Source organism: Pteropus alecto, unplaced genomic scaffold (genome assembly GCF_000325575.1).
Source record: "Pteropus alecto unplaced genomic scaffold, ASM32557v1 scaffold42, whole genome shotgun sequence".
Taxonomy (NCBI): domain Eukaryota; kingdom Metazoa; phylum Chordata; class Mammalia; order Chiroptera; family Pteropodidae; genus Pteropus; species Pteropus alecto.
Genome location: NW_006434825.1, coordinates 12,533,708 through 12,548,039, shown reverse-complemented (window position 1 = coordinate 12,548,039; position 14,332 = coordinate 12,533,708). Strand labels below are relative to the sequence as shown.

Genomic DNA, 14,332 nt, shown 5'->3' with positions numbered 1-14,332 from the left:
TTCATTTTTAATCTTAGAAATCACTAAGAATCTTTAAATCACTAAGAATACTATACTAATACTCTGTTTCCTAGAATTAAACTCAATAAAGCATGAAAATATACTGAGGAAGTGGTGAAAATGTCAGTCTTTTAAGATTAAAACAGAACTAAATCTACTAGCCAAATCTAGGAAATTCTGAACATCAAAATGAATGACAAGAATGTTTGGTAACCCATTAAATAAAAAAAGAATCTATGAATCTATACTGAAACTTAAATAATTATTTTTCAAAAAGGGATGAGGCAGGGAGAGAAAAAAAGCTCTTCTTTACAGGATACCAACTAACAAATTGGAAATAACAAACAAAATAGAAAGTCACCATTTTACTGGCAAGATTCATCAACAGATACTAAACCACAGTATGGAAGACTTGAGAAACGGTATTCACACAGTCTCAGACTATCCTTCCACAGATTACTTATTAATTACACAGAAAGAAGGTATTTTTATAATGGAGAAATCTGTGTGCTCCCACCTTAATCAAATGATCAAATATAACATTGCTAATAATGGGGAAAACTGATACCTATGCCTCTTATTCTGGTGGCAACTGAGAAAAAAACCATCATCCTATACAATATTCCTGCCAAATGTTTAACCTGCATCTAATCACAAGGAAACAATTAAACAAATGTAAATTGAGGGACATTCTATAACTTAGGCTCCTCAAAAATGTCATGGTGAAAGACAAGCAAAAGACTGGGGAACTATTCTACATTAAAGAACACTAAAAAGACTTAACAAGTAAACGTTATGCATGATTCTTGACTGGATTCTGGACTTTTAAAAAATAGCTATAAAAGAAATTCTATAGCCATGAAATAGAGAAAGTTATAAAAGAAAGATAAACAAACACGGGCAAAATATTAACAGTTGATCGTCTAGGTGAAATGTACAGGGTGGTGGAATGCAGTCTTCTTGGAACTTCTGTAAAGTGGATTTTTCAAAACAAAAAGTTAGAGAGGAAAAAAGTAAAACTAAAGACACTGCAATACCACAGACTGAAGTTATTTAAATCTGAAACACTGAGAGAGAAGATCCTTTAGAAAGACATCCAACTACCAGACATCCTCCTTTACCTGCTATATTTAAACATCGATGAAGAGGAGCTAACACTGGCTGAAGCAAATACTTGGCTGCCAATTGTGGGCGTTCTCTTGACATAGTTATAAAGGTAGTAGTGGCAACTCTCTGAAATTGTCGTGCTGTCAGTTCATCTTGAAAGTGAAATAAATCTAGGACCTGAAAGAAAAAAACACATGAAGTAAATACCAGACTCTTTGCAAGGAGCATTACATTAACTAAGAGAAAGTAATAATTTCTTTAAGCCAAAAAATAAACTCACAGCAATGACACTGATTCAACAAGAAAATTTTAATGTAACAACCCAGTATCAAAGGGTATGAGAACAGAAGAGGCTATGTTTTTATTAAGTACTTTTATCAAATTTATAAAATACATGCTCATTGTAGAAAATTTGGAAAAGAAAGTTTTAAGTGCTCACTTGGGCAGCACACATACTAAAACTGGAATGATACAGAGATTAGCATGACCCCTGCGCAAGGATGACATGCAAATTCATGAAGTGTTCCATATTTTTATTGTATACTTGAAACTAATAATAAAATAAAAAATTTTTTAAAGTTTTAAGAAGAAAATTAAATTTTCCCAAATCACTATAAACATTTTTGCTGTTATTTTAACTGTGACCACACTTAATATTCAGTTTTGTGTATTACCGAAACCTTCTCATATTGTTATGAATTCCTCAAAGATATTATATTGTAATATATAATATATATTCAAGCTGTATGTAAGAATTTATTAAACTATTTCTTAATATCCAGGCATTGTTTATCACAAAATTCTGCTATTATAAAAAGCACCACCAAATGAAATTACTGCATCAAGGCATATAAATATATTTAGGATCTGAAGAACTTGTCATGTTTGAACTATCCCAGATAACAGTCCATTTTATTCTCAAAGATAAATGTAGATCTCTAGTGCCTACGAGTTGGTTCAGCCTAGTCTATAAGCAACTGATATAAAGTGTATTTCTGTTTCTGACTTAAAAGTGATTTTTGTACTTTTTGCAAACAGGGGAATCTTCTGTCTAAAAACTCTATGTGACCTCTAACACTACCAAGAGAGACTCAATAAGTCCGAAACCTATGACTTGATTTTATCATTTTGTCAAGTACCAAAACTATAGCTACTAGTTTCAGAAAATATTTACTCATCATTGCAAATGCTAACTTTCTCCTGTTAAGATGATTGATATTTAGTATATGTCAGTATAAGAGCTTTGCGTTGTGATATTTTGCTCTCTACATTCCTACCCATGAGAACCCTGAAGATCAGCATTAACAACTGAATGACTTTCTTCAGACTGTACTCCAAAAGGCACGTCTTACATCTAAATGCATGGGAAGTGCTAATGAATAAATAAAACTCCTTCCACATTTTTCACCTAACAGATTAGCTAAAATAGAAAAGTTTTGTGACACACTGTGTAGGCAAAGGTGAGGGGGGGAAACAGACATTTAAATAATATCAATTAAGAATTCAAATGTACATACCCTTTAAACTAGTAATTTCAATTCTAGGAATTTTTCCTATGGTAATACTGGCATCTGTACAAGATTTATGAATATTAACTATAGCATGGCTTATAATAGCAAAATAATGAAAACTCAAATATTCATTAATAGGAGGCCGATTAAATAAATTATGGTACTTTAATGTGATGAAATACTATACACCCATGAAAGAGAATGAAGCAACACTACATGAGATGATTCTATGTGAAATGATCTCCAAGACACATTGTTAAGTGGAAAAAAGCAAAATAAAAAGCAAAATAGAAGACAGTATGTGTAGCATGTTATCATTTAGATAAAAACTAGATTATATATACACATATATACACATATCATTATACATATATAATACATAGAATATCTCTGGAAAATAAACAAGAAATTGATAACAGTGACTACTGAGGGTCTAGGAAACAAAAGAATAAACAGAAAAGTAATTCTTTTTAAATTGTATGCCATGTTCATTTACCTTGTTTAATACCTATTTTTTTTTAAACTAATTAAAAACACACAGAAAAGATAAGGAACAAGACGAAACTTTAGTTTTATACTCCAGCTCTGAGAGCAAGCTGGGCTACTCATCTAAAAATGATGAGGGGTTTTAAAACCTAACAATTAGGTTAGCGTCTTCCACATGTTTTTATTTGCTTATTAAGAAGGCCCCTCACTGAACAAGACACTTAAATATCATATTGCTTTTCCTCAATATTAGAGGAACACTAAAAGTCCTTCTGTAAGTAAGCAGATAACCCTTAAACAGTCAAAAGAAACAAAATTATTTACCTGGGGGCAGATGTCCTTATAGTAATCCTCTGGTGAAAGAGACTGTTGAGGACAAGAGGCCAAAATCTTTGCAATCAAGTCACACTTCTTCCAGTCAGCAGCCACTGCCTCAGCATCACTCCCACCAGCTGCCCCAGCTGTCAATGATGGATAGAGATGTCAAAAACTATACCAGTTCCCCCTAAAAGGTCCTTAAAATTTAGGGTAAAAAGTATTTTTTCTCTACTGAAAGTTGTTTATTTCTTCTATAAGAAAATCTACCCCTCTGCACTTTTTCTTTGATGTTGGTTCCTGGGAAGTTCAGAGAAAAAAGTAATGCTTAATTATTGTAACATTATTCGTATGATTTGAATACAGAAAGCCTCCACTTAATGTCATCTGTAGGTTTTGCGACTTTAAGCAGAACAACACATAATGAAACCAATTTTTCCATAGGCTAATAGATATAAACAGGTCTTAAGTTCCTACGGCATCTCATCACCGTTATAATGAAATGACGTTGAATGAAACATTATTCGCCAACTTGCTGTACTAGCTTCTCAGTATTTATTACTTTTATTATTATTATTCTCCTTATATGAACCATGCATTTTATACTGCCTTAAACCAAAGCTATGGAGTAACAGGGACCAGATTTACCTTTCTACCTTAAGTGAGCAAAAAACTGGACAAAATATATAAACAATGGTTTTCAGACACTGGACAACAGGTAGCTCAGGACACTAATCCCAGAAAAAAGGGAACCTAACAAGATGAGCCCCATGAATAATCTAGCCTACTACCTACAGAGAGTTTTGAGGCCACAGCAGAGCAAAGGGGAGCCTGAATAAAGGCTGGCATCTTTTTGAGTTAAAGAAGTTCAAGAAGACCAAGGCAGCTAGAATTTTCAGGGCGAAATACTAGAGAGGAAGAAGCTGCGCAAAGAGAAAGCTCCAGAGATCTGCAGAGGAGTTCCTTTTAAGTCTTTGCTGGAGTATAATCTGTGTATGTGTGTGAGAAAAAAAAACAAGGCTGAAGCAAGAACCACAAGAAATGAGAAGCAGAACAATCTCCAGAGTTCACACAGAGCTGGGAATAGTTTGTGTTCCCACTAGTGAACATGGAAAGGCCCCCTAACACACAGGGCATCAAGGAAAATCTCAGAAAGGTATTGCTTCAGTAGTGGGGCCAAAGTAATAAGGCTTAAAAATCAAGATCAAGGGGTCAAACTAATTCCAAGAAAATTAACTGCATTCCAGAACAAAGCCTAATAAAGGAATACAACAAAATCTAGCACCCAACAATGTAAAATAAAAATAATCAATATATATTCAAAAATTATGAAGCATATGCATACAATGGAATATTATTCAGTCATAAAAAGGAATAAAGGGCTGATTCATGTACAACATGAATAAACCTCAAAAATGTGATGCTAAGTGAAAGAAGTCAAACACAAAGACCTCAAATTGTATAATTATATTTGTATGAAATATCCAGAATAGGCGAATCCATGGAGACAGAAAGCAGATTTGTGCTTATAAGGGGTTGGAGAAAGGGAGAATGGAGAGCGATTGCTAATGGGTATGAGGGTTTTTTGGGAAAATGTTTTGGAATTAGGTATTGGTGATGGTTGCACAACTTTGTGAATATATTAAAAACCATTGAACTGTATGTACTCTTCAGAAGAGTGAATTTTATGATATGTAAATACAATTTCATTTTTTAAAAATTACCATATATGCAAAGAAGCAAAAAAAGATGATCAATAATCAGAAGGAAATTAATAAAAACAGATTCATAAAAAGAGAGATTACAGAATTAGGAGACAAGGGCATTAAAACAGCTATTATAAATTTATTCCCTATTTTCAAAAAGGTAAAAGAAAGCATGCTCATGATGAGATAAATGGAAGATATAGAAAAAGACCCAAATTGAACCTCTACTAGTGAAAAGGAAAATATCTGAAATGAAAAATACGCAGAATGATAGACACTGTAGAACATGTAGCAATATAAATTATCCAAAATGAAAAAGAGAAAAAAACTGACACCCTGCCGCCACAAAACAGGACATTAGTAACTTATAGAACAACAGGAAGCATAACAGTAAGTGTAACTCGAATTCCAGAAAGAAAGGACAGAAAAAAACATTTGAAGACAATGTTTGAGATATATCCGAATACAATGAAAATTAAACCCTCACCTCTAAGAAGCTCAAGAAACATTAAGCAGAAGAAACATGAAGAAAATCACTCACACTAAGACATATCATGATCAAATTTCTAAAAACCAGTGATAGAGAGAAACTCTTAAAAGCAGCAAGAGAAAAAAGGTGTTTCATGTACAGAGGAACAAAGGCAAAAATGACAGCAAAAATATCTTCAAAAAGTAAGGTGAAATAAAGACTTTTTCAGACCAACAAAAGCTAACGAACTTCATTGCCAGCAGGCCTGTATTATAAGAAACGTTAAAGTTCTTCAGGCACAAGGAAATTTTAATTAAAATTTGGATCTACACAAAAAACTGGAGAACACCAAAAATAACAAATATGTAAGTAAATATAACTGCCTCAAACCATTTCTGAGAAGGAGATTTGAATACATAACAAAAAATATATACAAGCATAAATGAGAGAAGCTCATAGCAAAAATAAGGTTCTAAGTTTCTTATTCTCCAATTTGCTTGCCCTTGGGTGAAATCTAACTCTTCTTTGGAAAAAGATGATGCAAGGACCTATTTGCATGTGACAGCTTCTCACAGGTAACTGGTAATTTTTCATTTCATTGGTCCTTGAAGCCACTGCAGGCAGAAGTGGGGAGGCAACATGACAGCCACTCTAGACCAGATCTGTGTCTGCCAACCCCACTGACCTCGCCTTTATCTGACAGGACCAAGATATATTTACCACACCAGAAATGGAAAGTCAAGATTGATTCTTTTCTTTCTCCTCTTCCCTCCCCACATATCCAGCCCTTTATTAAGTTCTAGTAACTCTACCCCTTAAACACCTCTTCCCATATCCATCTGTCTCCATTTCCACAGCCACTGCATTGATCCAAGCCACAGTGTTCTCTCAGATGACTGCTTCTTAACTGATCTTCCAGCTTCTGCTCTCACTCAACCCATTCTTCACAATACATTCGAATAGATATTTCTAAATTGTAGGCTTTAGCATGTCTGTCTCCTTCTTAAAACCTCCAATGGTTTCTCATTGCCCTCAGAATAAAGTTGGAAATCCTGAACTAGGCCTACGGACCTCCATAATGTGGCCCCAACCCTCCATCCCCATTTCATACCACTCTGCCCTCACTGCTCTACCCATACTGAAATTTCCTCAGAAACACTATGCTCTTTCCTACCTCAGTTCCATCACATACGTCATCTTCTCTGACTATAATAGTTTTTCCTCACTCTACAACTGATAAATCCCAAGTCAGCCTTCAGGGCTCAGTTTAAATGTCATTTCCATCAAAAAAGCCACGAAATTTGTGGTACTAGTTAGGGTAGGCATGGGATACAGGAGATAAGGGACTGAGCACAATAGAAAAGTAAAAGGTTCACCAGAATAAAGGTAAAGGGAGCTCCTAGGGAACTAATCCAGATTAGAGAAGACTCAGAGAGAAATGTCTCTAAGAAGAAAAAACAGGCAGAACATCTGATGTATTTGAATGTATTAAAAAGGAGACAAACATCTAGGGGAAAGTTTGAAAATAAGTTAGTGATAAGTACATAAAAAAAAAAATCAAGCACACAAACCAAAAAGATAGTTATTAACTCCAGGAATTACAAAAGTTGGACAAAAAAATAAAAGTAGTCATAGCCCACTACAAAACTCAATTGTAAAAAATAATTCCACAGAAGAATATAAACAAAGAATATTGATCTAATCAAATTTAAGATATGGTTATTAAAGTATACTTGGGGTGATGATGGGAGGGTTGTGGAAAAGAACAAAATTATTTTCCACATATGGTGAGAAGTTGATAGATCATGCTGCAAACTAAAAAATTAAGAAAGTACCGTATATGCATGATAGACATGTAGAGGTAAATACCAGAAGAAACCCACTATAAGAGTTCAAAAGGGTTGCTTCCGGAGATGGAAAAGGAATGGAATGGGGGAAGGACTGCTGTTTCTCCATGAGCCTTGTAGACCTATTAGACTCTTTAAACTATGTTCATGTATAATTTTGTTTTAAAAAATAAAACAAATAATATAAATGAAAAAATACTACCACGCCTAGCATAATCATTAACTTTTCCCATTTCCAGTCCTCTAATGAGAACTTAGAAAATTGTGGAAATGAATCTAAAACTTTGTGCCAAAGTGTGTGTCTCTAAGGTATCTCCAGCTTCAAGAGAACTGATTTGTATTTTAAGTCCTGAGGTAAAGTCCTCTTAGCACCCTTTTCCCACAGAGAATTTCAGATTTTCTTTAGGGTTTTACTTAAACTTTCTGTGCAAAGTTTTCCTTCGATATTATAAATCATTTGAAACAGCTGACAATATCATTCAACAATGTGAGCAATGTGAGCAGTGTATCGTGGCTGTTTTAGAAAAATGGCAATTACCATGGCAGGAAGTTAAACTTCATTAAAGGGGAACTTCCAAGTCTAACCTCCTCAATGTCCATGAAGACACAGTTTAGTCTCGATCAGGTTTTAAAGGTAAATGCTAAAGATAAAGAATTCACTCTGACTCAGAGGGAAATGGATACCAATGTAACAGAAACACTTTATTTCTTACCACCTGCTCCTTCCAAAATGCCCCGGACTACTGCCTGAACACCATTTGGTCTCATCAACCTTTCGGAGAGCAGCTGCCCACATAGACGCCGAAGCCATGCTGGGCTCTGACACCTAACTTGTCTCTTCACATCCATGCAGGACTAAAAAAGGAAGGGAAAGATCTGACCTGAATATCAGTGACACAGATAGGAAGTGTAAAACACATACATATTGAGACAGACTGGCAATTAACAGCATGCTATACAGACTTCAAAAGAGCAACATTTTTTTCTAAAACAAAACAAACTCTTTTATAAAACCTTCAGCATCGCTTTTAAGAGAGTAAAAATACAGTGAAATATCAAGTGAAGTTTCAAACCCAGAAATAGACAAATACATCGGTGGATAAAATACAAAGATCAATGTGACCAAACTCTGAATGCAGTCCTTCCAGCCAAAACTAGCTTCAAAGGAGGTTCTGTGAACATTACACACCACTAGGAAGGCAGTTCGTGACAGTGAGAGGGCATTCTAGTCTCGCCCCATGGTCTTAGCTACTCTGATTTGGTGTCCCTTATTTTGAGCTAAAATGTTAACCATTTTGCTGTCAATCACTGCACTTAATGATGAGAATAAAAATCAGTGACAGAAACATTTAATCCTAACTATCTTAGCCTCTCTTATTTCAAGAGGATTAACGATTAGCATTTATTGAGGGGGTTATGATGTGCCAGGTACTATGCTAAGAACCTCCCATATAACCTCAAAAAGGACTTACAAGGAAGGCCCTGTTGTCATTCTCATTTTAAGGGGAAAAAACTGAGGGACAGAAAGGTTTATTAATTCATACAACTGCACATTGGGGTTGAATCTGGGTATGCCTACCTCCAGAGCCTCTGCTTTTCACCACGTTCTTATAATTATAATGTATTTGGTTTAATCTGGCTAACTGTGGACTCATTCAGAGAAGTGCAGTGTGAGGCCAGAGGGGCCCAATGTGAGGCTATAGTGATGTTCTAGGAATGAGATGAAAATGACTTCAACTAGGGTAGCTTTGTTGCCAGCTGCAGTTGGTCTTTGGTTCTTGATCTACAGCTAATTCCTTTGGCCACTCACACTGTACTCATCTAGATTCATAACTAAAATTTAGGTGCTAAAAGCAAATAAATAATTCCCATTTTTACTCTCAAATTGTCATTTCAGATAAATTATTTTTAAAGAAAAAGAGAAACTATCTTATGCCTAGTAGAACATATACTATTATGTTTTTCAAACAAAGAGCTAAGAATAGTCCCAATAGTAGCTCTAATTTAATTTCTTTACTTTAAATACTCCATTCAAAGAATAAGGTGTCCAAATATTTCTGCCAAAAGAATGTATTGTCAAACAGCCAAATTTTAGTTTTAAAACATCCAGTTTCAGAATGAATAAAATATATTTTAAATAAAACTCTTATATTCTTGGGAAAAGTATCCATCATTCCATTAAAAGAAGTCCTTTTAAATTGTTCTTCGGGTCGGTGTAATTTAGTTTTATGAAAACGATTTAATGATTCAAAAGATGAAATAAGATTCAACTAGATTATCAAATTTCCCAGGAGATGAGACAGCACACTGCACATTACCATCAAAGATTCACCCGCAAGAGCTCCCAGGCCTGAATACCTGGGATGGTCCTCCCTGGAGGATAAGTAATTCTCGAACAGCTAATGGTTGATACACTTGATCCAAGATGTCTCTCAAGGCCTCCCTAGATAAGGCTCTTTCCTCTTCAGTTAGCACCTAAAAGAAAAAACGTACTTGGCTTTAGCGGAATATAAGCCAGGCAGGCAACATAAGGTAATGTTTTACAATACTGTACAAAGACACTTGTGAGGGGAGAGGGAGAAAGGCTTCCTTCTCCTCTTGACTTCCTTTCACCTGGAGGAAGCTATGAAACGCTCTTGGCCCTCTCTGGAGCCCTTTACTCACTTCTGGGCAGGACATCTATTAACTTACCTTATTGATGAGTCTAGAATAAACTCACTCATTGGCAAGCTCTGGAATGTACAGTTCAGTTCATTCCTCTTCTGTCTCTTGGGAGAGAATGCACATTCTATTCTGTTCTTTCTTACTGTAGATTTTACAGAGGCATATCCCCTGCCACAGGGCAGAGGAGCTGCAGTTTTCCAGCTCTCCTTAAAACTGGGGGAGCAGTAAGTGCTTCTAATTCTGGATTGCACTGTTGGGAAGCCCATTTGGCTCCATCTAGAAGCTATATCTTCCAACTTTGCATTTATGAGTAATAGAGGTGACATTTTGATTTTCATCTCTTACTCTGTTAACTGTCTTTTAATTCTTTCAGAACTTGGGCAGCAAAGAGGGGTGCTATTGGGGCCCCGTGGGTAACTTAATACAACAGTCAGTACCAAAGTACCCCTTTGGTAACTTAATACAACAGTCAGGGTCCTGCCCATCACCACTTAGCCAACTGAGGTACAGGCATTGCTTAGAGCAGCAGCTATAGCTGGGACTCGTCTAGCTTCATAATGTACGCCCATCGTGTTTCCTCTTCTGTCAACTTCTTCTGTCTTCCTACTTGGTCCTTTTGGTGGATTTTCCTTTTTTTCTCTCTCCTGCTTGAGACCCCCGGGGTACTTCTTAGACCCAGTAATAGTAATAAAACCTGTCAATCCAGGCACCTCTATCTCAGGGAGGTGCAGGGAGCTGGCACTGAGAATTGTCAAGACACAAACCCTGTCGTAAAGAGCACAGTGCTCTGCTCCACATAAAGGCTCTGGGGGAGGTCATAATTTCATGTCACTGCTCAAATATTAGAGGCTTTTAGGTAAATGTTTGTGAGCATAGGCAAGAGAGTGAAAAGGGAACAAACAGAAAAGGAACAAGCTGCAGAGTCACAGAGAAAGATGTCAGAAAAAAGAGGTGGGTGGGCATTATGAGATCTGGCTGCAGTGGCTAAAGAATTACCCTGCATATGAGCTGCACTGACCCTTGATACATCTAGATGGTGATAGCTTCTTCCGGCCACATTCCTATGCCAGTGCTGGTGGTTCTCTCATGGGGGAGTAGTGGTCCCTGCTATGTTTTACTTGTGAGTCTTGTCTCCAATGAATGTGAGAACTGTTTGAGAAAAGGACTATGTCTTATGCTTCTGTAACTTCCATAGCACCTTTATAGTCCAGGTACTCAAATCATTACCGAGTGTCAGCAAAACACAGGAACATACCCGTAACACCTAATAACAACGACAAACATTGACTAAATTATGCAGTGTACCTGGTGCTTTACCTTCTTTGTCGCATTTAATTCTCCTAAGAACTTAATGAAGGAGGTACGAATAGTTTAATATTAATATTAGCAGTTATTACTTTTTGATGAGCACTTCCGGCGAATGGCTAGCTAGGTGCTTTACACACATTATCCTTAATCCTCACAATCACCTCCCAAGGCAGGTATTATACACATTCTATAAAAAAAGAAACAGGAGCTCAAAGAAATAGCCTGCAAGAGCTGTTCCACAAAAATGGCAAGAGCCAGGTGAAGTGGATTCTCCAGGAGTGAAAATCTAATAAATGAATGGTCTACCCTCTAAAAAGATTCATTTATCTACTGGATATGCTTTGGCATCCAATAAGAATTCTAGATCTTTCCATCAGTCTTTTTCCAAAGAAGAGTCATCTTTTATAACAATCACACAAATATATACACATATTCACACAAACTCACATACACACACGCACACACAAACCACTCTCTCTCTCAATATATATTTACCTCTTCCTCGGGTTTTAGTGGTTTTCTCTTGGTTGGGCAGAATCCCAGTTGGCACAGACCTGCTGCAATATCCCCAAAATGGCGACAGAAAATCAAGCTCCCCAGGGACGCGCGTTGAGCAACATTTAGGAGGACTTGGCAGCTAGTATACAGTCTCTGGGATGCGTTGGGGGCAGCATCCAGACATACCACATCTTGAACAACAGTCCCAAACTCAGTCCTACATCTCAAAGGGACTCCAACACCAGGCATGAGATAGGGGCAGACACCCAAGGTGACTACAAACTGCAAAACTGACTGGACGGTCTTCTGCTGTGAGATACTAAGCGTATCTGGGCTCAGGGCAGGAGCAGCTTCTGGAGTCCTTGGGTTGGGTTTACCTGGATTGAAATCAGCTGCAAGGTGGATCATGGTTTCCTTCAAGCACAACAGCAATAGCAAGGTTTGAGAGGTAAAACTCCAGGTGACATCCACAGAGTTTTGTGGCCATTCTTCCTTCTTAGCAATTTCATCCTTCAGGAGTTGCAATTTCTTCCACTGAGGATCCTTCAGAAATTTGTCCTCCAAAGCAGACAGGTTAGATTTTAAAGTAGCCAGCAAGACATCATGTTTTGTGATCTGTAGTGAACTGGAGCCTGATCCTTTTGAAGAAAAAAAGAGAGAGATAATATACCTGGAAAACAAATTGCACGTCCCTCTGTGGGAATGCCTTGCCAGCTCCACTTTGTCCTGAGGCTCGGCTCAGATGTCGTTGCCTCTGGAAAGCCTCCTCTAATTGTGTCACCCATACCACATTTGCTCCCTTCCCACAGCACGTTGGATATAGATGGAATAGTGTCCCTAACACATTATACTCCATCTAATTTGTGTTCCGCTTGTGTTCTGAAGGCAGAGGCCATGTCTTAGTCATCTTAATGGGCTTAAATTGTAGAAAGAAATTTTAAAAAAATTAACATTGACCACAGAAGATTCCTTCAGTCAAACTGTTCTAGGTGCATCCATTAAATTATATTGAACATTATTTATTGACATGTTCATTAAATATATTCTAAAGTGAACAGAGTATTTAACACTATACGAGCAAAAGGTACGAAGTTTACAGAAAAAGAAATGCAAAAAACTTTTTAAAATGAAAATATGATCAACCTTCTCATAAGAGAAAGCTAAATTAAAATTATAGTGAAATAGCACTTCCCATCTACTGAATGGCTAAAACCCAAGTTTTAGAACACATTGTGTGGCAAGGTTTTGGGGAAATACACTCTCACACATCGTTGGTAGAACTAAAATGGTACCTCCCTAGGGAGAGAAATTTGGCAATATCTAGCAAAACTACATAGGCATTTAACATTTGGCCCAGTGATCTCACTTTTAGAAATCTATCCTATAGATACACAGACTAAAATGACATATGCGCAAGGCTATTCATTATAGTGCTACTTGTATTAACAAAAAACTTGAAACAACCCAAATGTCCATTAATAGAGAACTCATTGAATAAACACTGATATGCTCATATAATGGAATACTTGTAAAAGGGAAAGTATAATATTTCAGCGTACCACTATGTAGTGATCTCTAAGACACATTAAAGTTTAAAAGTGTAGAACAATGTATATAGTATGCTATCTTTTGTGTAAAAATGGGAGGGAATATAAAATATATTATTTGCTTGTGGAAGAACAAATTCAAAGTAACTAAAATAAGTTATCTATAGAGAGAGGGAGAAAACAGAGATTTTCCTTTTTTGCTTAATTATATTTTAAAAAATTTTACAATGAATATGTTTCTGTACTTTTAAAAAAGTAATTTGAAGGCTATAAAACAGTAAGTAGTATATGAGACCTTTTTTGTCAGAAAGAAAACTAATACCCAAAATGTAATCTCTGGATAGTGAGATTATGGTCAATTTTCTTTTGGTTTCTCTACATTTTTTAAAGCTTTACTATAAGGAACATTAACTATAAAAAGAAAAAAGAACAATAACATTGTTCTTTAAAAATAAAGAAAATCAGAAGAATTTTCCAGTACTTCTCTAGGACTGTCCAGGGCAAGTGTTCTGATCCACTGGTATGACCATCTGGTTCCTTGGGCCAATATCTACCTAAAATGGTTAGTTAGCTTGCTGCCAACTAACCATTATGATCGCTAAACAACCTTTAAGTGACTTCCTGTGACTTTATAAGATCTTTGAAACCAAACATGAGACATAAAGAAAGTGATTTAAAACAAAAGCTATTAGCTTTTTTTCAAGAGCCTCTTAATAAAGTAGTCTTCTCTGCCCTCTACTGGTAATAAAAACAAAATCTACTTAACAATAAAGGCATTCCCTTAAAGCAGCAGTTTCCAAAGTGAGATGCAGGGCCTCAGGTTTTGATGAGTTTCCAAGATTCTCTCAGGGAGTCTGCAAGGTCAAAACTACTT

At 36.3% G+C, this 14,332-nt stretch overlaps 1 protein-coding gene and 1 non-coding gene across 3 annotated transcripts in view; one reads left to right on the top strand and one right to left on the bottom strand.

The window, feature by feature from the left end:
- TANGO6 (transport and golgi organization 6 homolog) overlaps nt 1–14,332 on the bottom strand; it is a 128,529-nt gene that overhangs the window by 110,548 nt on the left and 3,649 nt on the right. For both annotated transcript variants that reach the window (XM_025045243.1, XM_006909805.3), the window contains exons 2-6: nt 11,909–12,549; nt 9,800–9,916; nt 8,155–8,296; nt 3,429–3,565; nt 1,122–1,284 (exon numbers count right to left, since the gene is read on the bottom strand). In XM_025045243.1, coding sequence (XP_024901011.1) covers nt 1,122–1,284; nt 3,429–3,565; nt 8,155–8,296; nt 9,800–9,916; nt 11,909–12,549 — 1,200 coding nt within the window. The remainder of the gene's footprint in view (nt 1–1,121; nt 1,285–3,428; nt 3,566–8,154; nt 8,297–9,799; nt 9,917–11,908; nt 12,550–14,332) is intronic.
- On the top strand, nt 1,539–1,642 carry LOC112478258. The gene has a single exon (XR_003045749.1). It is a non-coding gene; the product is annotated as a U6 spliceosomal RNA (small nuclear RNA).